The sequence below is a fragment of the Dicentrarchus labrax genome, unplaced genomic scaffold (genome assembly GCF_905237075.1).
Source record: "Dicentrarchus labrax unplaced genomic scaffold, dlabrax2021, whole genome shotgun sequence".
NCBI classification, from domain to species: Eukaryota; Metazoa; Chordata; class Actinopteri; family Moronidae; genus Dicentrarchus; species Dicentrarchus labrax.
In genome coordinates, this window is record NW_026136702.1 from 17,572,093 (window position 1) to 17,598,534 (window position 26,442).

General features: G+C 39.8%; 1 protein-coding gene across 2 annotated transcripts; it reads right to left on the minus strand.

Moving 5' to 3' along the window:
- Positions 1–877: 877 nt before the first annotated feature.
- On the minus strand, positions 878–25,857 carry LOC127377539 (pantothenate kinase 1). 2 transcript variants are annotated; one of them, XM_051425519.1, is made up of 8 exons: positions 24,946–25,857; positions 13,957–14,103; positions 13,380–13,585; positions 12,341–12,594; positions 11,366–11,542; positions 9,770–9,893; positions 7,535–7,660; positions 878–7,351 (listed from the first exon to the last, which is right to left on the minus strand). In XM_051425519.1, the coding sequence occupies exons 1-8, from the start codon at positions 25,223–25,225 to the stop codon at positions 7,292–7,294; spliced, it is 1,374 nt and encodes a 457-aa protein (XP_051281479.1). In that variant the 5' UTR covers positions 25,226–25,857; the 3' UTR covers positions 878–7,291. The 2 variants fall into 2 exon arrangements, with proteins under 2 accessions (XP_051281479.1, XP_051281488.1); XM_051425528.1 differs by lacking the exon at positions 24,946–25,857 and adding an exon at positions 24,169–24,492.
- Positions 25,858–26,442: the final 585 nt, after the last annotated feature.

The following is a 26,442-nucleotide window of genomic DNA, read 5'->3' on the forward strand; positions in this document are numbered from 1 at the left end:
AAACCTGCCTTGCAGTCCATTAACATGGCTGCTAAACATATGATGTATTATATTATGTATTTTTTTTTTTACAGACTAAACCCAACAGTATGTGAAATACACTATGACCAATGATGGAGTTTCATCGTTAGTAATGTATTAGTACAACAATAGTAATAACAGGGGCCATTTGTCTGCATTGAGTACATTTAGCTAATAATGTACTTTCAGTGTGCTACTTATACTTAAGTACAGCATCTGAATAGCTTTCCCACCACGGCTGGGTTCAGGAGACTCAGGGTCAGCCCTATGTTCCCACATTTCTAGGACATTTTCAAAATTAGGTCTGGTGTTCCTACATTTCCCTTCAATTCAAGTCCTATCCTCCCACAGGATTTTTAGGGTTGGGGTTAGGGTAAGAAATGTGGGAACTGTGGGAACATAGGGCCTAATTTTGAAAAAAACAAAAAAAAAAAAAACAACTTAGAAATGTGGGAACACAGGGCACGCTCCCCAGGACTCCATATGGTGGCTTGTACATATTAGTCTGACTTGAATCTAGCATTATGGGACTTTTTCTACACAGTAGCATGTTTATAGTAGCCCTGACACCTGCCTATAGTCTTCCTGTAGTTTCTCTTTAGATTAATGTTGCATCTCGAAACTATTCTGATACTATATGCTACTGGATTATAATGCCGATGCCACTTAAGACTTGTCTGACTCCCTAATTCATTTACACACCATCACTTGTTCACTGTTACTTAAACCAAAGTCAACTGTTGAGTCAGTCACATCTTTCATGCTTTTTATCTTTCATGCGTAGGATTTCAAGCTCCTACAAACTTAGAAATGTTAGGTCTTCCTTTTCATTCAGTAAAAACACATCCAGAACACATTTCTCATCCAGTTTTAGTTTAATTCCTTTTTAGAAAAAAAAAATCTCTTCACTTCAGTACATATGCATTGCACAAGGCAGAGAGCTGTTTTCTTTTTTATAGTCATTTTTTTTGTCTTTTTAACCCTTTCTGTTTTCAAACCAGAGTTAAAAGAAGCAGCAGAACTGATGCCAACAACCAGCACTGGGCTTCCCAAACCTTTCACACACAGATCCAGATCACAGAGGAGCTGACGTGAACGACCGGCACTGAAATCCAGCAGACGGGAAACAAACGCCTAGATGTAATGTGAGTTCAACACTTACAAGTGCAGACGAATGGTCTAAGTCAACATACCACATGTCCCCTTTAGTTCTCAACCATCATTCAGACCAACTATGACATATTTAGCATGGTTATTTTTTTAAAATCAAATTAAAATAGACCTGAATGGAATTGAGAAAATGATATTAAAGTCACATGAAAAAAAAGATTAGATTGGTGGATTCAGGCTTACAACGAATGTCAGAAATTTTAGACAATCACAGAAAAAACATCAAGAAATGTATCTAGTCCTAATGAGCAAAATCTCACCAATCACATACCACAAAGAGGTTTACACAGACTCCTAAAAGTAATCGCGAGTACTATTTATCACAGCTCTGGTAAAGTTGTTGGTAAGGGTATTAAAGCTGCAGAGGAAAGTGGTTTGTTTCCACGTGTCTTCTGTCTGCGTCGCGATTGTAAATGAAGTGCCAAGTCGTGTTTTGGGAAACCTGACCCTGAACAGTTGAAACAACTTTATCAACAGACAGATTGCTGGTGCAGAATATATCATATTAATATTATTTACAAAATCTCTGTACAATCAAATACACAAGGGTGAAAAGGTCTGTCCTGCCAGTCAAGCATTCCAGAAGACAGTTTAAAGGCTGGATGTGTTCACGCAACAGGATGTTTGACCAGATTAGGAACCTGTGAGGAAATCCTGAACGCTTTAGTGAAGTTGTGTGGAAAACATTAGACAAGTAAAAGGTCAGAAGGTCGCTCTGACGAGTTTGGTCTGACAGCAACAAGGTGTTCACAGTTTGGCATCCATCCTAAACTAACACTGTCAAAGATAAAAGGAACATCGTTGCAGAGCTTCAGCCTATTTGAAGTAGTTTTCAATCATTCATCCGACAAGATGGAAAGTTTGGATGAGACAAGGGTCTGCCACGACAGAACCATTTAAAGATATCTAAAGTTTCTTATTGTATGTGTCAATGACCTCGTCACACTGAAAAATCTTGGTACGCTCCTTTTGGTTCATAATCTGGCCTAAAACATCCCGTTGTGTGCATCCACCTTAAATAGTGTTAACAACTAAATCAGCAGGACAAATTTGGAGACATTCTCTCCGTCAAGATTCAAACAGGATTTCTAAGAGGGCAAAACTAACATGGTTGCATATCTTTTTTTTTTTTTTTTTTGGAAAAACATTTACAAACAAGTCAAATCAACTCTGCTAGCTTTAGAGAAGAGGTGAGTGTATTGAAAGGGACGAAGAGATCCATGGATGAGTTACTGCATAGCCTGTTGGTTAGATTTCACTATGGATGACGTGAACGTTTGCAGTTCGGTGGGCGCTTTAAGCCACAGCTCCTTACAGTACTGAGGAATACATACTGATCTGAGGACAGGTGGTCCCAGTTGGAAATGAACCCCAAAAAAGTGTCGCTGAGGTTCAAACCCTAAATTCTTAAAATCAAAACTCAGACTGTTATCAAAGCAGACAAACACCCACACTGTTCACTCGAGAGAGAGCAGAAAAATCACTGCTTAAGAGTGAGTTCACTTAAATGCTTTATACTGTATCTGCATGGTAGTTACCGAAAACACTTTTAAAAGACTTCACAAAAATGTCAACTACAGTGTAAGATGTGATACTACTGTGAATGATGGGGTTCATGAGTAGTTGTTATGTTGTTAAAACATAAACACAGTTAATGTGAAGAATTGCAGTTCTAGCGAGTTAATTTGGTTTTTAGAGTCAAACCCACTGAAGCTGCAGCAGTACATCAGCAGAATAATAAAAGGTCCAAAAAGTATCCGAACCCATTATATTTCCATGCTAGACTGTAACTCTGGCTTGGAACGGTTTTGGATTAGTTGAGTATGAAAATGATGTTATAACTTGCAATTGCACCATCACTGGAAACATAAAAGGTACACTTTAAAATGAGCACCTTTAAAAACACGTCATCTATGTTATGCAGAGACCATGAATCATCTCAATCTGTTCCCCATGTTCCCAAATGTATGTCTTCATCTATCTATTTCCAAAACCACACAGCACTGACACCAGCACTGAACCTCGGTGGAGCAGCAGATTGTAAAATGAATACAATAAATGCTCCTTCTATTTGGGTGTTCACCTGTTTTGAGATAAAAGGTTCTGCAGGACACTGATGATACGTGTTTAAAAGGGTACCACTCGCAGTGAGACTCGGATCTGTTTCACAAGTGCTGCAAATCACAAAAAACTTCTTCAGCCTGACAGAGCATGATAGCAGGGATTTACATTTCAAGGAACAATCACACTGGTTCTTTTGTGCCAACCAAAAACAATCAAACCATGAAAAGAGATTCAGTACAAGAGTATTTTCAGATCACTTGGGAAAAACACATTAACTCACATTATTAATTACTACTGGCCACAAAAAAAGAAAAAGAAAACAAACAAGATAGCCATAATAAAAGGATACACCTTTTAAAAATGTTCCCAAACCAAACTGTTGTCCAAAAACAGAATTAAAAGAAAGGTTGGGGAAACTACAGTTTTCCAAATTCCAGTTCTCACTGTTAATAATCTGTGGTACCTAAAGAATGTTGTGGCTTTTTAAATGAGGAAATTTTAGTACCAAAACCATTGCTGTGGTAGTGGATGTTGACATCCTTGCACTACGGACACCCTCGGGACTAGCAGGTGAGTTGTGAATGCCGGACAGCGTGTTAACTGCAGTGAATCTGTTACAGTACGATGGCAAACAAAACACAAAAAAAAAAAACAACAAACACAGAAAGCAAGAGTGAACCTCAAACGTAAAGACGTATCTGCATGCACAATGTCACAAAAACGCTGAGGTGAGGTTCAAGAAACTGAAATTAAAAATCATACAGGAAACTGAAGGGCACAGAAACGGTGTAACCAGGCTAACACACAGTGAAGGCAGCTGATCGGGGGGTTCAGATTAAAGGAACGGGCGGCACAACATATCCAACACCAGCCTGATTTTAAAAGTTGAGTGGCATCTGAGAGGTGTGAGGCCACTATTGAACATGAAAGTATCCAAACATGAGTTGGAACAAGGCAAAAACAACAACTGAAAAAAAACAGAAGGGAAACAGTGACGTCACACCTGAACACATGCAGGATCGAACACGTTGATGATTCAATGAATTTAGAGGACATGGTGAACACTACTCAAACAGTGTTTCACCACAGTTTTACTTTTAACACTTGCATTAGTGTTAGCATTTGGATTATAGAAGCTTTTTATAGCCTGTTACACTCAAGGTATCCACACTATAAAAATACTCATTTTTACTTTTATGACACATGAATTACAGAGGACCCACTCTGTAAAGAAGGGATTATTCTGTTAACTGATGAGTTTCTGTTAGCTGTTTTATTTCTGTTCAATATACAATTTGCAAACATAATTGCTGCAAATGGTGCATATTCAATTTCACAGCAAAACGTTTTAAATGTTAGTATTTTGTGAGTGGCTGTTGATAAAAACTTCCATTTAAAATATCAATTTCCAAAGAACGATGTGGCCTATAATCCAACTGCCCTATGTGTCTTTTTACACATTTAAACAACCAAAGAAAAAAAGAAAAACAGAAAAGCATGTAGCAGCAAACAGGTTATTTGTCGGGGTCAAAGTGTAGGCCATGGGTACATTATGCGAAGAGGAGAAACGGTTGATTTTGTCAATAAGATTTACAAAATACTTGCACAACATGCAACTAGCTGATAAGGATTTTAGCCTTGTTGTTATACTGAAGGTGAAAAAAAAAAAAAACAATCCAATGTCCTGAACTAATACTTGTACATCAGGCTCAGAAACAGAGAAAAATAACTAACCCGAAAGTGTTGGTAGTAATGGTTCGGAGGTATTTTAACAGCAAATAGTCCAGACTACAAAAACTGAGTGATGGACGTGAATTACACAAAGAGTGATTCCAAAAAGGGAAAAAGCACAGTTTCTCTGCTGGAGAACAAAGGCATGTAGACAGTGGTGCTAAATCAATAAAGCAGTGTACAATGCAGACTGCACCGTCCAGCTTCATAGTTCAGCTGCGCTGACATTAAACAGAAATGAAAGGCTGTAAAGGTCCAGCAGGGTTTGCTGAAATGAATTACAGGCAAACCTATCCCATAGGATGAGGTGTGCATGTAATCTACTATTTCAACTCCCCGAAATGATTGCAGGTAAGGTAAGATTCCTTTAAAAGGTGGCAGGAAGATCTCCAGTCAGAACGTTATTGCAGGCAATTCAGGCAAGCAAGGTGGCTTTCCATCCTGGAATCTCAGGCTTCGCTAAAATTTGAAAGATCCGCACTGTCGTTTTCAAGTATGTGGTAAATACACAATGAAAAAAAGCTTGAATCCCTTCTAGAATGCACATGCTCGTGTGCATATGGACTCAGGCTGCCCTGACTATAGACAGAGGCATGCAAACTGTTTATGTTTGTGCCACACTTTGCACGGGTGTGGTTAATTCTGCCAATTGGCCAATCTGACACAAGCTTAGTCAATCTGGACTGTGGGAGGAATAAAATTAATTGCCCCTCGGGGACAAATAAGGTCTTGAAATCTAAAAGCTCACCTAAGCAGCACTTTGAGAACATGTCATGCACAATAACTGTACCATTAGACAGTAAAAACACTAATCTAATCTACAGTAGGTTAACTGATTCTGCTGCTAGCAAATTTGCATTAGTGTATTTTACATGAGGGGCAACTCTTCGCTAGAAGCATCTTGGTCCCCATTATCTCCAAAAAGGTCATACCGTTCTTCTACATCTGCATCTACAACAGGAGTGCTGAACCTTTTTAATGCCAGGATTTGCATGGAGCAAATTTAATTTCGGCCTGCGTTAGCTCAGCCTGAACACCTCATTAAATCAACATCCAAAACAAGGCAGCAGGGTGGAAGAGGAGCCGGAGGGTTAAGGGACAGGCCCGGCTGAAGTGTCTTTGAGCTTGACACCGACAGACAGGGAAGGGCGACAGAAAAAAAAAAAAATCATCATCCCATTGTATTTCACAAATCAGAAACACAGGTTGATGAGCCACACTGAACTGTAGTTGTAGTGATCCTAGTCAACAGAAATCAACAACGCAGACACTACTTGTGTATATCTGTTGGAAGACAATGTCTTGGTCCCATCATCTAACACTAAACTCAACAGGTTAGGTATGCATGCGTGGCAATATGGTGTTGTTAATGTTGTTTACATGTAGGCAGGTGGAGGAGAGACAAAAAGCAAAAGGCCATGTGCAGTGGAGCAACAGAAAGAATCTGCTTCCCATCTGGGTTGAAGGAGTCAGGTGCCGTACGAATCTCAACAGGATTTGGCTTCAGTGCACTCCTTAGAAGACTGGAGCATAACTGGGCAACTCTTTGTGCAACAAAATGCCTCCCAAATCTTAGCAACTGCCACAACGGCCGTTCAGCTGCAGTTTGGAGCTGGGTGACCACCAGCTGTAGTCTAAATGGTTTCCCACTAACAACCAGAGGTAACCGAAGGCTTCAGCTACAGCCTGTCCGTCTGCAGTCGGGCAGATGAAGGGGGGAGGCAGTGGTGGTCAAATGATGTTTCTGTGGTCGCAGAAAAGGAATTTTCTTGAGTCCCTGGTGGTAAAAATGACTCATTGAGGATTAACTTCATTTCTGTGCAGACATCCTATCTCAGAGAACTGTTGCACAAATAGTCGTCCGGGGTACCACAGCCTCCAGGACATAATGCTACAGTAGCTATTCACACAAAAATACACACAGTAACAAAAACACTAAAAATACTCTGTGTCTCTGTGCTTCCTGACACAGGACTGATTACAGGAATCAACAAAGGCGATTACAGGAAACCATAAATTAAAGATTACAATATTAAAACCTCTATGACAGGGGGACTCTGTTAGGGAAATTTAGGAGTTGGATGTTAGAGGTATCATTATTTACAAGAGTTAAATTATTAAAATGGCTTTTCTCAGTTTCTGTTTCTTTCTTTTAGTGTTCCTTTAGCGGCCTCTGTGAACGAGACCTTTAAGCAGCGTCAAAAGTTGATGACGTCACGGCATCGAGAGTTGATGACATCACAGCGTTCAGGGGTACATGACATCATCTTGTCGAGGTGTTGATGATGTCATGACATTATCTCCTTCACGGGTCCTCTGTTGTCTTGAGCAGCTCCATCAGCGCCCCAACAGCTCCAAAATAACCCTGGTGCAAACACACACACACACTTTTTACACATACTGGAGTGTTTTCTATGTGCTATCTGGGATATTAGCTTAAGCTTTAAAAGACAAGAGGTTTGAGTCTTCCTCCTGACTTCTTTCAGCTCTGACTACAGGTCCTCAGCTTGATTAAACTCGTCCTACAGTTGATTAGTCGAGTGCTCACCTCGTGTTCCAGGAAGAGGGCTCTTAATTGTCCTTTAGACCAGAAGTCCATGGCATAGGCTAGCAGTTTTGTGGACACTGTGTTGATTCGAAGGAAGTTCCCAACAAACACCACACGCTCAATTTTCTGATATGAAGAGAGACGCAAAAAAGGTAAATTAAGAGAAATCAAGCCCCATTATGTGTGTGACCACTATGTTAAATGCGATAACAATAAACTATTTTCATGTTTAAAAATATGAAACGCTGATGTGTCTTGGGAGTCCTTAGGCCAATCATGAACTGCAACATTCCTGGTTCATGTCACAAATGTTGCGCCACACATTTAAACTACATGGATTGTACCAAACAATAGTGTTCACTGCTCTTTTATGAAACAGACACTATATCTGACACATATATAATGATATTCATAAAATCTGTCTTTCATTACATTCATGTATACAAATAATAAGTATAAACAGTCCCAAAGTAAACAAGTGCTTAAGGTCATGAACAATTTGACAAAGTGTTCACACAGATCAGCAATTAAAAATGCAACATATCATCCAAACCACATGGTGGTGCTGGAGAGCTGGTGAACTGGTTACCAGTAAATCTTTTGCTCTACTAAGGAAAAGACCTAATGGTCTTTACTACTGGTGGCATAACCTTCACTGCACGGACAATTCAGCTACCAACCAAATGCTGATTAAATGTGGTATTACACCAAAGCTTTCAAAATTGCAATAAAGCCAGAAAAAATCATACAACTGCTAAATGCTGTCTTGGAAATACATAATTTGCAATTTAGGCAAGTGACCAGAAAATGTAAAAATAAATTTGTAAATGTAAAATGAGAAAGACAGCGACAGTGGGAGCTTTACATTCACAAATTAATACTTATACTTCACCTCCAGTTTGACATCCACAGTGGGAAAAAAACTGCATTGAAAGAGCAGTCTCTGCATATTTGGCAATGGGTTATCTAATATTATCGAATATATTGTGAAAGTCCTGTAAAATTGCAAGAAACAGCCACAGTGGAAGGTGAATTTTGGGAAATTGCAAATGGATAAAACACTGTGAGCAGTATTATGAAAAGATTCCTGCTGTTAAGAAGATGATTGTTTGTGACAGAGCTTATCTTCAAGCTGTAAACTGCATGTGCACTTAGAAAAGATGAGTGTGCGTTTGTTTGTTTGTTGTGGCAAATATAGGACTAATTGATAACCAATCTTCAGGTCATCTACCCCTGATAGGATGGAGGTCCTTTCCTGTCCACAGCCAGAGGAAAATACTAGTAGAAAATACTTTTTCCCGTGTAGGTGTTTGTTTAACCTACACAAAACAATTTCTACATCAATATTAAAGATGATTAAAATCAAAACTGGACCTACAGATTCCATACCAAAATCTAAATTTTAGCCCTTAACACTACAGACGGTGGAGGTGTGTGCATGTCTTTGCTGCAGCTCTGTGTGCAGTGATAGCCCTGTACAATGCTGCTTGATCGCCATGCCACAAGGCAACACTGTAAAGAAGCTCACAGCACCCAGAAAGACTCCAGGCTGACCCTTTACTCCATGTTTGAGTTTGGCTGCTTTTAAAATCCAGCTTTAGCTCCATTTTTGTTTTGTGTAACTATTTACTCATGAATTTCCATCCATAAACTATTATTCTATTAGATCAAACAGCTTTTGGTTGTTTGTTTTTGTGACACACTCAGTGCCATTTAGCACCCACAATCCCAAAATTTTAAACTCATCGCCATTCATACCAGAGTTTCAAGACACCAACAACTGGAACAAAATCAGTGTAAAACTGAAAAAGAAATCTGTCTTTAGTTTCTCTGATTAAGTACTTACTACAAAACAACAATACAGTCCTGGGTAGAAATAAAGAAGTAATAATAAGAATAAGAAATAAAGTTGTAAACTGTGAGTGTGTGCTTCTGTCTGCAGGTGCATCTGTGGGTTTAAAGCATAACTTTGATTGACTTTATGTTAGTCATGCTGAGTGGCTAGAAAATCTCTAAACCCTGGTCATTGTATATGTGCCTGTGTGTGTTTAGAATTATTTCAACCCGAACACGTGCCAATGGATCATGCTACTGTTGAGAGCAATTATAAACGCTCATGTGTTTGTGTGTAAGTATTACATAAACTACACATGCCTGTTGTGGATATTATGTTACATGATAGTGACCAAAACCCTGTGTGTGTGTGTGTGTGTGTGTGTGTGTGTGTGTGTGTACCTCATTGACAGCACACATCCGTGCTATGGATCCGATGTTATTAGTGATGGTGACCAGTGTGGCTCTGGCCAGGTCTTCCTTGCTGATGCTGTCTCGCTTCTCTTTGCTCATCATGTGACCAAAACTATAACAGACCATATGAAACACAACATATAAATAAAATATGTAATTTAACAACAAACATAAACACAGGCACCCTTTCCTCATTTGGTACTATTCAAGTCTGATAAACTCAAATTAACTGAAAGAGAAGGAAAAAAAGATCAAACAGGCACAGAGCACACATGAGCCTCTGCAAATGTCACAATAACCTTCAGAACAACAGTACACAAGGGTTGTTTGTTAAACTTTAGGTGTTTAGGAGGGTGTTTTTCAATAAATGACAGAAGGGAACACCATGACAAGAAACAGCGATTATAATGTGATAAAATGTGTTTTTCACTTTGCTTTATGGATCAACCTTTGAACACAGAGCTGCAGGTTTACTGTATACATGCTAAACCCAGATTAGAGAGTGAGTTAGTGTGTGTGTACCTTATGCAGTCAGCTGTTATTTCATACACCCGCACTGTATTTGTAGTTTGTTATTTCTGTTATGGACTGCATGTGTTTGTGCAGCCATACATTCATACAGTGCAAGAAACAAAATTAAACAAAATTAGCAATTTAAGCAGATTCAGCAAGTTCCAAGCTGATTTCATCCACTTCACATAATTAGTTTAATAATTTGCATCAAGTTACTTAATTACGCTTTTATTTTGTTATGTATAGATACGAATCACCATTTTCTAAATGAATTGTAAGTCGCCAGTTAAGGCAAATATTCAACTTTTTAATGTTTTTTTTTCTTCAATATACCTCACCCACAATTATGAGAAATATATTATTCACAGTCACTGCCAATTCACAGTACAGTCCTGCCCACCGGCAGTATGACTCCCATCACATCTCCTGTCAGTTCAAGTCCCAACCATAGTGGATGTCAGTGGAGGAAGTGATGTTAGCTTCTGGTTCAAGTTTAGTCAACTTCTCTAGAAGCACAGAGCATCAGAGCACACTAGCAGTCATTTTGCCCTGCGTCATTCTACCCACATCTATATTCATATTAAGTTTTATGTTTGGTTTTATGACAAGAGCTGGTTTGCAAAGGTTCGTAGCCTACTGTGCATTGCTCTGTGTACAATGACGCAGCAGAAAAAAGTACAATGAATCAACTGACATAACTGGTTATTTTAGTTATCAAGGGGCAGCCTTAATTTACCTACAGAAATTTAAAAAAAGATGTGATTCAGGAGGGTTTTAGTGAAAGAAACTGTTGATAAGGGTTGATAAGGACACTGATTTAATCCACATGCAGATGGGCTGGATGTATTGTCTTTAGGAAGGTTTTGTTTTGTCCCATACTTATAGCTCTTTAATATGTCACAAATAGTTCATACTTCATCACATACAACAGGTCAGGGAGTTTTTTTTTTTTTTACAACCGTTTTGTTAATGTCCCTTGGTGTTTTAGCATTCAAAGGATTAAGTATCTTGCTGAAATGAACTGGGACAATATGGTGGACTTTCAGGTGACAAAGCCATCATCACACTCACCTAGATGCAACAGCGGAGCCCTGTAGGCCAAAGCGCTCGTAGTCTCCTCCGTAGATATCTTTCACCAGTTTGTCCACGTTGGTAGAGTCGCCCTTGCTGGCCATTTCCAACGCCTCCTCGAACGTCTCACAGCCCGTCAGCAGACAGCAAAGGCCCAGGAATGTACCACCTCCCAGACTGAAAGAGGATAAAGCCGGAGATAGAGAGTGAAGGAGACAATATAGAAATGTGACAGAGCACAGAGAGGATGTTAAAAGAGTGGAATAAAGAAGAAGGGAAAGAGGATTAGATGGGGAAGAAGGGTATACAGAAAGATCTACTTCTGTCCTCAGCTCTAAAATCTCTTCCTAGTACTTCAGTCTCTTACATCACCATTCAAGAGTCACTGGAGTTCTGTTAGGGCAATCGCAAACCTTTTAATAATCAATAAATAATAAAATACAAAAAAAATAACATAATATATATGTAAATGTACAATAACTCTGGGAGGGACTCTCTTTGATTTTCCAATTGTTTTCAATAGTTCTCTATCTAATCACAACCTAGTCCTACGGTTACATAAGTACTAAGGTACACAAGCTGATCATAGATAAAAAATGGCTGGAATTTAGACAACTGATTCTGGCCACCTTCACCTTTTGCACATATTCATTCATGCAAAATAACTTCAAGTTCAAAACTCACTCACATAACTCAGTGAGATATTATTGAGTTTATATAGTGACTTTAACTGAAACAATATTTAGTTTTATTTAAAATACTAAATTCTAATCCAGTTAAAAATCAACCAAGCTGACATGCGTTACCACACACCGCAGACTTTCCTCATATCGTGCAGGACTAGTATTCATCAGGCTGAAATTAGTTTTTTTAGTGTTAGAGAGTTTGCTAAACCTGCCTTGAAACACTCATATGAACAAGCCTCAGAGAGAATTTAAGGATAAGAATAGGAAAATGTTTTTCAACCCTCCTCACCTGGTCCCAGTCACCCGTTTGTAGTTGTTCTCAGAGTACACGGCCAGTATGGAGACCCCGGAGCCAATGTTGACCAGCAGCATGGGGAAGGGGTTGTCCAGGGTGCAGGGCATCTTCACACAGCTCTGGGTGTCTGATGGGTTCTGGAAGTAGTATCCCTCCGGGTGTCCATTGAAGCTCACCCGGTCAACGTAGAGCAGACCACGGATGAGGCAGTCCAGCTCGTCGAGCTTCAGCAGCTCCAGGTCGGCCATCTGCAGCACAAATGGAGGAGGGTTGAAATATATAATAGTGGACATCATTTTGGCTGCCAAACACAATGAAAAGGGTTTTAACTGTTCAAGATATGTTAAAGTAAAAGATTATTACATTTCTTGGAAGCATTAATTTGACAGTTTTATGAAGTTAAAATGATTTTCAAAGCACTTAAAGACTCAAGTGTGCTTAAGGTCTTGGTTCAGCTCATTTCGTGCTGCAGTGCCCAGGGAGAGTTCATTGATCCTACTGCACCGCAGTAAGGGTCAATGAACTCGGGTAAACAGCTACTGAGACAGGCATCAAATGCACTGAACTGCAAATGCATGAACTTCAAGTAATGTTTAAGAATCACCAGAAATGTATGGATATCCTCAATCAACTACAAAGACTGCTCAGATTATAACGGGTGAGAAATTTGATTCTGTATACTGTAAATGAGACAGAGCTGTTTACATGGCCTAGTTAGCATGATCAGTGATTAAGGCCATTACTTTCTCAATTAATAATTTCGCCAATAGAAAGATGCCTAACGTGTTTATCTATTAATATCTATTATATCTATTAACTGAAAGTCTTGTTAAGTTTAAAGATTTACAATTTAAAATTCTAATTATACAAATTAGAAATAATAAAATAGTTGCAGATAAACTGATTAATGGACTAATCAACTTATTGTTACAGCTCTCTCAATGGACTAATCAACTTATTGTTACAGCTCTCTCAGTTACCAATTTTTTTTTACTTAATGTGAATCACACATTTTCTTTCGCCATATGCTCACCGTTCTGAAGTCATTCTCAAACTTGTACGCGCCCCCTCCAGTGGCACAGAGTGTTGTGTGCAAGCTGGAGAAATTCTTGTCGTGACCCATCTGGATGAAACGGGGCATGGCCTGTGTTGGGAAGCGGATAAAGTGCAGGTTCCCCGTCCTGCCGCACATGGTCAGGTTCCTCAGCTCCAGGTGGACGTCGCGGACGCCTGTTTTACCTGAGTGAGGGAGGAACAATTTTTAGAAAATAGGATTCTGGCCTGATGTACTCATACCGACTAAGTAAAACACGCTCTAATAAAAGCTGTGATTAAAGTTCATCTGCACAAAAATTGTATTTATTTGTGTTGTAGTGCTGTTCAGCTTCAGTAACTTTAGAAGGTGAATGGTCTGCTTGAACTGAACCTGAAGCCAAGAACAAAATTCAAAAAATCTTAGGAATCTTAAGCAATACATTAGCGACACATATGGTTAAATACACCCTAGTATCTTCTAGTGTCCCTGATCTGACTTTCCCTGCCTTAGATACGCACAAACGTTAACAGATGCAAGTATGTGGGTGTGACAATGTGTGTGTGGGTAGACATACCATAGGCCACGTTTGAAGTGAGGTAGCGGCGGATGGACTTGAGGTTTTCCACTTCCTCCTGTTCTTCCTCTGCAGTAATGTCAACTGGCTCAAAGTACACCAACTTGACCAAGGTGCCACCGATGTCCATACCAAACCAGGGAAAGGCTGGAAAGGTCAATGAGAAAATTGTAATTAACCTTTTTTTTTTCTCTTTTAAAAACAAGACGTGACAAAACCCAGGATTTTACTGATGCAAATAATCAATATCTTTATTGATTATTTAGTTGAAGAAAAAAAAACATGTTATACAGAGCAGTATTCAGTATAAGAACTACATTGCTGATTGGCTTAGAGCTACAACAGTTGATTATTGATGGAAAGAAAATGAACTGAATGTATTTATATATTTCTATATTGATGGTTTTAGCCATTTGTGGTTATCTCTGGGATTCTGGCTGATGCTCAAACATTACAAGCTATTTAGATAAACCAATTATAGTGGCTGTTTTTCACTTCTATGAAAATACATTAATTGAGAAAATATTTGTCAGAAAAATGAATACTTAAAAATTGCAAACCTAGCCTGGAGTCTCTGCTACAGTGACAACCAACTTATGTCACCTGTCTGATATGAATGGGTCCAACCTAGCGTGATACATGCATCATCTGCAGCATCAAAGTGGTATTAACAGATAACTCTACTGCACAGGCAAGGTTGGACAGGAGAAAACTGTGTGGTCTGGATACTTCACAACCCGCTAGAACCCCCCCCCAACACAAGAGAGCCACGGTCACCATGGAAACAGACAACCCCCCCCCATCTCCTCTTCTCTCAGTCTCCTATTTTCTCTTTCACTTAGCTTTTCCTTTCCATCTCTTAGCCTCTATCGTGTTATCTATCTATCTTCTCTCTCCATTTCCACCTCAACTGCATCACTCTCTCCCATTTGGTTTCTTCCTTTTTCACTGCTTATTCTCCTTTCTTGCTCCTTCAGTTTCCTATTTTCTTTCCCTTCTCCTTTTTATCTCCCACTCCTCTTGCTTGCTTCTTGTCTCTTGATCAATTTAATTCAATTCAAGTGAGATTTACTGGCATGGACGGAAGAGAACTGTTACTGCAAGACCTTTTTAATGCACCGCAAAGCAACTACTATATTTAACGAAAAGGTACATCAGCCTTTCTTAGTTTTTTAGTTTAGTGGGCTTTATTTCTCTGATAATTAGAGTTGAAATGATTAGTTGATTAATCAAACTATTGTGATAATAGGTTAATAGTTTCAGTTTTTTTCAGGCAAACTTACATTAACTAGTACCTGCTCTTCCATTGTGATGATTTGCTGCTTTTCAGTTTTACACCATTGTAAAATGAATATCTTACAGTTAGTCATACAAAACATTTGGTTACCAGGGTAATCCCAGTTCTCTGAAAACCAAGGGAGGTCTCTCATCATGGGAAGGGCCTCCTGGCATGACCAATTATTGAAGCTCCAATACCACCACGTCTGTCATGAGACAGACCAATCATCTTAAGTTGTTTGCCCGTCCCCCTTTCATAAAATGCCCCTGGAGCCCTACACGGCATTCTCAAGCGTACTTCTTCCACCCTATCCATGCAAGTAGGGCAGTGTTGTGGTTGGTTCTCAGAGATCGGGGTTACCCTGGTAACTAAAGGTTATCTCGCTCAGTATCTCACTATGGGAGATGTGGCCCACTCCTGAACTGCATGCTCCTAAAGACCATAACACCACCACAAGCCCTCCTCATGGGCTAGCACACAGTTAACTGAACACACTGTCACATCTAGATAGTTAAACCGAATAAATGTGTGTGGGGATGCCCAACTAGCCGCAACACAAATATCACCCACAGACATACCCCTTATATGGCCCATGAGGTGGCCATTCCTCTGGTAGAATGAGCCCACAGGCTCTCAGGGGACTGCAGTCCACAACTCTCATAAGCCAGGATTATAGCCTCCACCACCCAGTGTGACACGCGCTGACAAGTCAGAGCCTTTCCTCTGTGAGAAGGGGCCCAAAATACCAAAAGCTGGTTACTCTACCTAAATCCCTTAGTCCTGTCCAAATAGATATGCAAGGCTCTTACAGGACAAAGTGAATTAAGCCGCCTCTCACTCTCCTCTGCAAAAGGTGGTGGGTGAAAGGCAAGCAGTTCCAGCGTGGGGCAGCCATAGGCAGAGTCACTAACCTTGGGCACAAAAGCAAGGTTAGGGCGCAACATCACTTTCTTATAGTCAGGGGAAAATTGCAATCAAGATGTGTGGACATCCACTCTCCATCATACAATGGACACTCGGCAGAATATCTCCCAGGGAGGGACTTGGGGTAGAGCCTCCACTTGTTGTAGAGAGGATTTCCTTTGGAGAGCAAATCTGACCTACTGTTCAATACGCCATCGTTGGAAATCGCGTGTCCTTAACAACCCCTGAGGAACGACAGAAATGACTGAGGCCATCAACCTTGTCAGGCGGAGGCAGTCTCACAACTACACTGAAAGAGACCCTAGATATCCACCCTTGGTGACAACCTGAGGGCTGCGTCAGAGAGCAGTTGAATGAAAATCTCGTAGCCAAGTTGCTGAGGAGCCCAAATGGTCTTCACAGGGAAGAAAGCGAGAATGCCGTGTAGGGCAACAGGGACATTTATAAAAGGGGACCGGTAGGCCTGTGCAACTGAAGATTATTCGTCTGTCTCATGACAGACGTGGTGTTATTGGAGCTTCCATCATTGGTCATGCCAGGAGACGCTTCCCATAGTGAGATACCGAGTGAGGTTTGAGAGAGAACAAGCAAGCTGAAGGGCTCTGAGAAATTTTTATTAGCATTTTTCACTCTTCAAAATTAAACTAAACTAAATAAATGCATACATTTTAGGATGTGACAGTGAACTAGTCTTTCTACGACAATCTGTACTTTTGTTGCCTTGAAAATTTTAACAAAATTAAAAACAAAAAGAAAAGCTTAGAAAAGAAAATCACATCAATACAAACTCAACCATTCCCACATCGAAATTCAGTTTATTTTGGCAGAAGGATCTATTCTATTCTAGTTCTAGCATACGTTGCTATTTTTAGAAGCCACCTTCATCGATCCACTTGTCTTTGCATTGGCAGTTCAACAAATACCAAAGAACTGGTTTAACATTCAGTGACAAAAATGAAGACAGTTAGTTGCTCTTTACTTGTAACAGACATGGTGAAGCAATGAGGTTACTGAAGGTTAAATCCAACCCTCTCAGCATTCTTTTAGTCTGTGAAAGATTAATGTTTTACATTTGTTGCACAATACAGAGGTGAGAAGAGAACAAGGACCGAGGCAACTGTTTAAGACAACACATGCTCACAAAAACGCTGTTGTTGTAGAAAGCAGCAGCGTTTAACAAAAGAATGTGTTGAATCCAAATATTTAGTGCATGATGATGGGCCAGCTCACCAAGACACTGCAATCCATGGTGCTTCACATAAACATAACCTTAACTTCCCCTCTCATGCTGGCTAAATTTATACGTCTGTCAGTAATAAAATAAAATAATAAAGCAGTTCAAGATTCTGGACTTTTGGACTGGACTTCGCCTGTTATATGTCCAACTGATTTAGACATCTAAGTCTGAGTTTATTTCCATGGTAATAAGAAGTTGAGATGTTGGTAATGCAATAACTTTGGGTCCATTTGTGTGTTTGACGTTCGACAGTGTTAAAGGTCCAGTGTGTAATTTGTAGAGGAATCTGTTAGCAGAAATGGTATACAGTATTCTTAGGTATGTTTTTATTTGTGTATAGTCACCCGAAAAAAATAATTGTTCTGTTTTTGTTACCTTACCATGAGTAGTTGTTATCTATAGAGAGAGTGGAAGCTATGTTGTCTGCTATGTTGAACCGCATGTTTGCAATAGCCCAGAAGCGAATAAACCAACCCTGGCTCTAGATATGGCCTTTAGGGTTTTTTTGCACCACCACAGATTCTCCTTCACGCTCGAGAAAGAGTTGCAATCTGCAATTTCACCAGTAGATGAGACTAAATCCTACGCACTGGTCCTTGAGGACAGGGCTGGCCATCAAAACTCAGGGAAAAAAGCTGGGTCATGAAAAATTGTATGGTCTTCAGATGTTTTTGTTTTGTCCGACCAACACCTCAAAACCCCCAAATATTCAGTTTATTGTCACATAAGAAAAAGAAAAGTAGCAAATCCTCAAAAGTAAGAAGCTGGAACTAGGGGATGTTTAGCATTCTTGGTTAAAAAATAATTAAAAAGGATTATCAAAATCGATCCTTCAAATCAATGAGTAATCACTTAATCGATTAAATGACAGATAAACAACATTCTAAAATCACTGGACATAGTGATATTGGGTATTTACCAGCATACCGGAGCTGTGGGCTGTAAAAGTCTGCCAACAACTGGTGACTTCTTAACCTATCCTGGTACTCTCTGTGCTTTCAGCATTGCCCTTTAATGACAACCAGAAGATCTGACTATTTCAAAAGAGACTGTTGAATGGTCCTGTCTGGCTTATTGAGGCAAAGGTCATTTCCCAATAATAGCTAGCAAATTTGATTTGGGGATTTCAGGTCAAGGGTTGAACAACATTTAAACATGTATTTTATGCTTTTGTTAGTTTCTCATGGTGTTAGCAATGTCAGTACACATATGTATGTATACCTAACTGTTTCCAAAGAGAGTAAGGTAGCATTAGAAATCTAGTGTTTATTGTGGATCACATCATGGGGATACAGTTTGTGGTGATTTAGAACAGTGAATGCTTGACAACATATTGGGCTGCAGTCAGGTGTACTGTACAGTGTCCTTACAGAATACCTGACAAGATAATCAAATCTAACACATTATTTCTGCCAGAAATACTGAAATATACTCAGTTACCGAAGCCAACCACAGTATATGACCGCTAATTAGCACCACCACAGCTACTGCTAAGGTAACCAGCTGATGCTACAGCTAATACCTCTACACGTGCTGCTGCTCCACTGCAGTGGTTGGTGTTTGTTAACTTTTAACAGGAGTCACCTATCACCTCCTTTATTGTTTGGTTGACTTTTTGTTACCGTCTCCTCTCACCTACTGACCTGCCCTAGTATCTGTAAACATGAACTGAGAAGTATAGATTTTGCAGTGCACTGTCTGGATAATGTAAAAAGATCGTTCAAATAAACTGCTGTGAATTGTTTTTGTTGTCAACACAGCTTTGTTTATAATGGATAGTTTCAACTAAACTACCTTATTATATCTTCCACTTGTGACAACATTAATCTCAACAGATGGACAACCAAGAAGTTGGATAGTGATCTTTCTTTTTCTCTCATTTTTACGTTTTAGTAAAATGTGTGTAAATGAGGGAAAACTTGTGCGATAAACATTTGTTTCCCCAACAGACTGTTATTAAGGTCAGCTGCTTCTTCCTTGACACCAGAAGAAGTAACACATTACATTATGTGAAACGCTAGGAACAACAACAACAAACAAATGTACACTCCATTCATTGCAAGAGAAAGAGTTTGAGAATGGTAACATTCTTCAAACAAGTTTTACAGAATTACAAAGAATGACAGCAGCCTTCCTTATGTAACATGTGCAGCTGAATCCTACTGAAAGTCACTCTTACGTCTGAGCCTGTATTTGAATCACAGGCATCCTCTGAATCTATGAAATCATTTGTCAGGCTTTGTCATTAGTCTTCCTGACATTTATGGACTGCATTCCTCTCATGATCATTACTTTTTGCAGCAGAAAAACAACAAAAACTGATACATGAATGATGCCAGGGGACAAACCACTGCTTCCCCGTAACCTGACTGTCAGTGATGTCAAGAAACATGGCCACACTGACTGAAAAGACACCAGGAATACAATGTACTGGCCTACATTCTTCCTTTCATTCAGTCATTCACTGGAGCCCTGTGTCTAAATTTACACATACATCTTCTACTGAAACCCAAGAACTATAATGGAGCAGTCCTTCAGCAATTCCTGTCAACCTTTTGTTGACCAAGGTATTTAAATCCCCCGCAGCCATCAAGTGTTGCTGTCCGAAGAACATTAGTAAAGCACTGCTGGGCAAAAAAAAACAGGTTTCTCAACCTTCAAACTTCCCTTCATAAATGAGGTAAAAATTTAGTTAAAAACAAAATCTAATTTTGCCTTTTTCCTGCCTCTCCTGGTTCTCATAGGAACCCACTTACGCAGGGTTTCTTTTTAAAAAGCACACACACACACACACACACACACACACACACACACACACACACACACACACACACACACACACACACACACACACACACACACACACACACACAGTGTACAGCCAAAGGTCAGTGTGACAAGGAGCAGGGTCTGGGTGAGTGATTTGTGTCCTTGTAGGTGAAAGGTCTTTGGCCTAACACACCTCTACCTTGTACTACCTAGGTAGGGTGTACAGTGTATGTGTGTGTGTGTGTGATGTCTGACTTGAATTACAAAGTCTCGAGGGTCTCATAAATATATATTTTTTCCACCATGCTCACTGTTCAGATTTCTACATGACCTCAGGGATTATCGGTGGCAACCGTTTCTATTAAATTTCCTATTGCTTAACCTTTAATCTCAGGTTTCACAGAGAGGCTTGGTGTGTGTGTGTGCGTGTATGTGTGTTTGAGTGTGTGTTTGTTACTACATTGCGCAGAGAGCACAGGACAAGAACAACACTTGCACAGCACACTTGTGTGATAAGACAAGAAAATACGCAAGCAGGCAGTTGAACACTGCGTGTATACAATGGATACAATAATATACACTCATTACTAAGAAGAACATCACATAGAGTTTTGTCCTCTGTTATTCTTATCACTGATTCAGTGATGAACAAACATGATTCTGATTATTATGACAATACCGTCAGTCAACAATACCGATACCGGCCAATGTATCAATGCATCCCTAATTACTTTTGAAGTGAAAATGCCAATTATTCCCATGTTCCAAGTTTCCTATTGTGAATATTCGTGTGAATTTCATTGTCTTGTGTGATAGAGAATGAAACAGTTAATCAAAAGTGTAATCAGCATATTAATTGACAACAAAAAAAATCATTATTTGCCGCCCTATACTACCACTCCCTCATTTTTTCATCTACAAGTATTACTGTTACTACAACCACTTCGGCAATACTGCTGTGTATACATTACATTAATACTACTACTAGCACTGCAACTACTACTACTACTACTACTACTACTACATTTACCTGCTGCTAATAATAAAGGCTTTATCTTAATGAATCTCAGTCTATAAACCCACACAGGCAGCTTAACATGCAGATCACTGAGCTTTAAGAAAAGAGATTTTTTTTATATCTGGCAAAACAAAGAGACACATTGGCTGCAATCTTTCCTACATTGTCTAGTAAAAATAACACATCAGGTAGAAGAGAAAGACAGAAAAGGAGAAAGGTCTTCTTTGCTTTTAAGAAATGCTAAACAGATGTAGGTTGGTGCACAGTTTCAGATCGAAGAAGGAGTTTCACTTGGTTTTTGGGTGTGCCATAGATTGATCAATACCCCTCATCCTAATTTACCCCTCAATGGCTAAATTGGACCCTATTTTCATGTTCGAGGAGCAATGCCAATCAAACTTACCCCTTCAGCCCCACCCCACAAAAACCACTTTGTATCAGCAGCCAACGCCTAGTCTCAACACTAATCACTATGAAATCTCTCCCAACAGAGATTCCAGGTATATGTTGTCCTACATCATAATATCCTGTGTTATCTGTGACAAAATGTGAATTTCAGTCAAAACACTGATAAACACTCATAATTTCTCAAAAAAAAGAAAGAAAACCAAAAGGATTTCTTGAAAAGCTTACGTAAAAAAACAAAAAAACAGTTGGCCTTGCAAATAAAACATGTTAGAGCTGTTAATGCTGCAGCTAATAGTGCATGTAGAACAGTGAGGTTTCACTATGATAAATCTGAATGGTACCCTTCCCACTGGTGTTTCTGTGTGTGTCTTTTCTCAAATTTGTTTTGTTGTGAGCACCTCTGTTACTGCCACTCCTCTAAATACTATACTGATAATAATATTACCTACTAATACTGCTGAGCTTCCTGTTTTTATTTTAAGGTGACCCCACTGAGCAGATGTGATGGTGCAACATGCCCCCTTTAAAGGCATGTGTCTCACTGACAAATGAACACACAAGCAGCAGTCTACAGCTCCTGTTCAGGACTAAAAAAAAACAGACATATTGTATATGAAGTTGGTGGTAAAAGAAAGTTTTCTCCGCTTTCTCACACTGTTATTGTTGTAATAAGTTCCCTCTGCTGGGTGGATAAATTCAACTTGTGTTCTGCCCACTATTGACCACACTCGTAAAACATCATACAGTATGAGCCAAAACATCCATAAACCAGTTTCGGTTAAACAGGGAGATTAAAGTACAAAAACTAAATGTGTCCTGTGCATTAAGCATGAAATAAAGCACACGTATGTGATATGCTCAATTCCCGAGTACATAACCTCGTGGTATGCTAACCGATCGTTGAAATTACAATTACTGGTAAGTTTGCAAACTTCCTGTCTTCATTGTTCCTCATCAGGGGATTTTAAATTGAATGTTTTCTTGTTAAAGTTAAACAAGTGTAAAAAAAGTTCCTCACATGTGATAGAGCTGGAGAATAAGCTTGTTGATTAAAATAAAGGCAATTATGTTCCAGGAAGATTGGTACCAAGTTGCTTCTGGTGTAAACAAGGGGTACTGCAAGCAGCGTTACCAAAAAAATCACCCTGATCCTACACCACCTCAAACATGGGAGTAGAAAAATATCTGAGGACAAAAGTGAAAAATCATACCCCGGAGGGGAATACATTCCAGGGTCAGCCCTCGGTGGGAAAAGCTTAGAGGGTTATCCAGGTTTATCAGGACAGCTGGCCTCCGTCCAAGGATAACTCAGCCATAAAGCAGAGGAGTTCTGACCGGACATTTCAAAGTTTACTGATGAGATGTTCCCTTAATTATGTAATCTGGACCAATTCTAATGTAGGGCCTCTCTTTCTCTGACTACTAAGCATCACTGCAAACCACAGCAAAGAATGAATGCATTATCAGCTGTCTATTCATTGCAACGTCACACTTCTCTGGTGATCTGTCCATCCACAATCACACCAGGATAGACCATATTATGTTAGTATATAAATCTTGTAGTATATGTTCTAGTATTTGTACCGGTTTTCTGACTGGATTATTTAGCTTTTCATCACAGTGCAACTTACATATGAACTATCTCATCTCACTCAGATACAGACTCTGTGTATCTAAAGTGATGTGTCTAATAAACTGTCAACATGTCTTTAGCACCAAAAGAAGTTCTTGTACATTTTAGCACATGGTTATTCTATTTTATCTTTTGTTGGATTTATTTTTATAACAAACCACAGATAGCAAACACACTCAAGGTTGCACATTTTTACACACTTACAGTTCTATGGATCCATCAATCCAGGGAACAAGAGCAAAAATGGTACAACAATGTAGAGTGCCTGGACAAGAGCATCTGGGAAATGACCTACAGTGCTACATTATTGGAACAAAGAACTTGAATGTCAACTTAAGTCACCATTTGTTAAAGCAGGACCGCAAGCAAAAGCTAAGGTTAACTGGTCTTACATGGCTGTAACATGTCTGGCTTAAAGTCTATGTTTGTGGTAAACAAACACCAAAATAAGGATGTAGCCTAAAGAGAAGACTCCTTAAAAACACAATAAATACTCACAAACTTCTAGTTGGAGCCACACAATAAATAAATTATCAGAAAATTTAAAACTGATTATACTATTGTGTATCTAGGCTTTCACACTGTGAAAGATTTAGGTGGAAACCTAACATTATTTATTTTTACATCAATGATTAACCACAATATCTCAATATGATCATTTCGTCATTGCAAGATCATATTGCAAGACAATAAAAGATCACATTGAACTACTGGCCAGCCCTGCTTCTGATTAATGCTGCAATATACAAGTTGTGACAGGTGACAATTATGAACATTTCTTTGAAATCAGAAACCACAACAACCTCCTTCTGACCCTCCCATCTCCCTCTATCACTCCCTAACACAATTACTAATAGAAGTAAGGAATGCTAACTATATATATATATATATGTTTTAACACTTAGGCATTTTCAGTAAAACGACACAAACCAACTCACACTTACCAGGTTTCTTCTCACTTATAAGCTTCATAGTGAGGCAAAGTATCAGCTCACAGGTGCATACAAAAAAGAAAAATATAAAAAACGATATTAAACACGCTTGTGTGATAAAAGCTAGAAGCCTCGGCCACTCTTGGATATCTGAAGAGACTTCACACAGCGAAGAAAACGCCACTTTCCCACATTCTTCGCTAAAACTGCAAAGTTTTCCTGGATGATCTTTACTCACATCATCCGAAACATTCGGTAAATAAGGGGGCGGGGTACCGGCCCATTCAACCCTGCCTCATGAAGACAAGAGTCGGGTGTTGATTGGCTGAAGCAAGCCAAGCCCACTTATCAGGAGCTTTTTCACCACCGGGGAACCGACCAATCACAGCGCACCAAATGCAACCTGAGGGTTCATACAAACAAGAGGGGGTCTCCCTGACGACGGCAGGCTTGAAGATTGGACAGATCTTCCAGAGACAATGTACCACCTAATCTGATCAAAAACCGGAAACACACATTAACCACGAAACCGTGATAGCAGTTTATAAAAATGCAGTTAAAGGAAAGGTTGCTTGAGGTTGCTGCTGTCTCATTGCAACACTGCATAGTTGTGCTAACGGGCTGCCCAGTATTGCAGCGGGTAACGTTACCCGTCTCCCGATTTTCATGTCCCGCTAACATACCACCGCTTCCACCGCCGGAAAAAAATAATGTCAGATAATGCGCACAATTTAAAGATAACGTTAGTAGCTAACAAACTGGGGTTTCCCAAAGCTGGCTGACACTTACGGGGTCTGTTCCGTCTCACCGACTCCGTCCTCCTCCGTAGCCTGCACCTCTTGGCCGGGGACCCGTTGCACTCCACATCGTCCCCGCGGTGCAGATGGTGCATGTTCTCAAATGTGCTGCTGTTGGGTCCGGTGCTCGACCCGAATGCAGTGCCGCTGCAACAGCTGCCGTTAGCGGCCACAGCGACGTGGCTGTGAAAGCCCCTCTGGTTCTGCCCGTTGTTGACATGAAAGGGTCCCGACGCTCCTTTCTTGTCCATCATTGACTTGGCTTTATCCATGGCAGCAGCTAGCCTAGCCTAGCTTACCTTAGCATCTGCAGGAGGAAAACACTGTAGAGCCCGGCCGCTAGCAATAAGAAACCGGCTACTTTAGCTTAGCTTCGCTAATGTTAGCCCCGCTGCTTGGAAGCTAGTGAGTCAGTCGCGCGAGCAGCTAACGTCAATTTAACGTGTGTTAACCTAAAATATAAAGCTCGAATTTGACCTATTTTTTCCCTTTAATGTAATATTAAAATGGAAATACGAGTAGTCGCTAAATTACAGTGTTTCCTTTGAGGTCACTCGCGGTCATTTCCCCACATTGAGACTCTGGCAGGCGACGCGGCAGCCGGTGTGTGTGTGTGTGTGTGTGTGTGTTGGTGGACGGATACGTCACACCAGCTCTTCCAGCCGAAGCCCGAACCCGTTCACCTCCTCCGACCGGTTTTCTCTTTGCAGTAAAATTGCACTGTAATTTAACACTTAAACACAAAGAAATGCAAGAAATGACTCGTCCTGTGTCGCCCACAGTACAACAATGCACCGCGGCTGCTCCCTGGAATATAAATCAAACACAGTCGCAGTATATGTGCAGCTGTGGGCGCTTTATTTATAATGGTCGCTGCTCGCTGTCATCCTCATTCCCCGCAGTCCTCTGCACGCGTGATGATGCTGCCAGTCAATAACATGTCAGTCACTCAAATGAACGCTAGTAACCGTGTTGTTGCGTGCAGAAACATGGCCAACCGACAGCTCTTTCTTTCGGGTGATAACCTCTGATAACGTCTTTTGTTATCCTGCCGAGCATTTTAAACTGTTTTATCTGATTAGTATATTATCTGGGATGTCTGTGCACTCCAGAGACCTTTAGCCTACTACAATTGGACGATAAAATAAATGAAAATAAAATGTAATAATGTACTAAATAAATAGTCCTCCTATTTATTTTGAATATTTATTGTGGACTCAAAGATATTAAGATGTACTTTAAAATATATTATTCAAGAGACGTGATATCAACAGGCACAGTTCAGTCAAGATACAAAGGTCAAGCAACAACAGTCTCAGCTTGATAAAGGACTACAATCACAAGAATCAATAAGACTACAAGACATTTCTTTCTTGGCAATTCATTCCTGCTATAAATATCAGTTTTCAAATGCTCTAAAAGTACCTAAAGCAATATATGTTATAGATAAAGTCTATAATTGTTGTTACTACAAAACTGACAGCAGAGA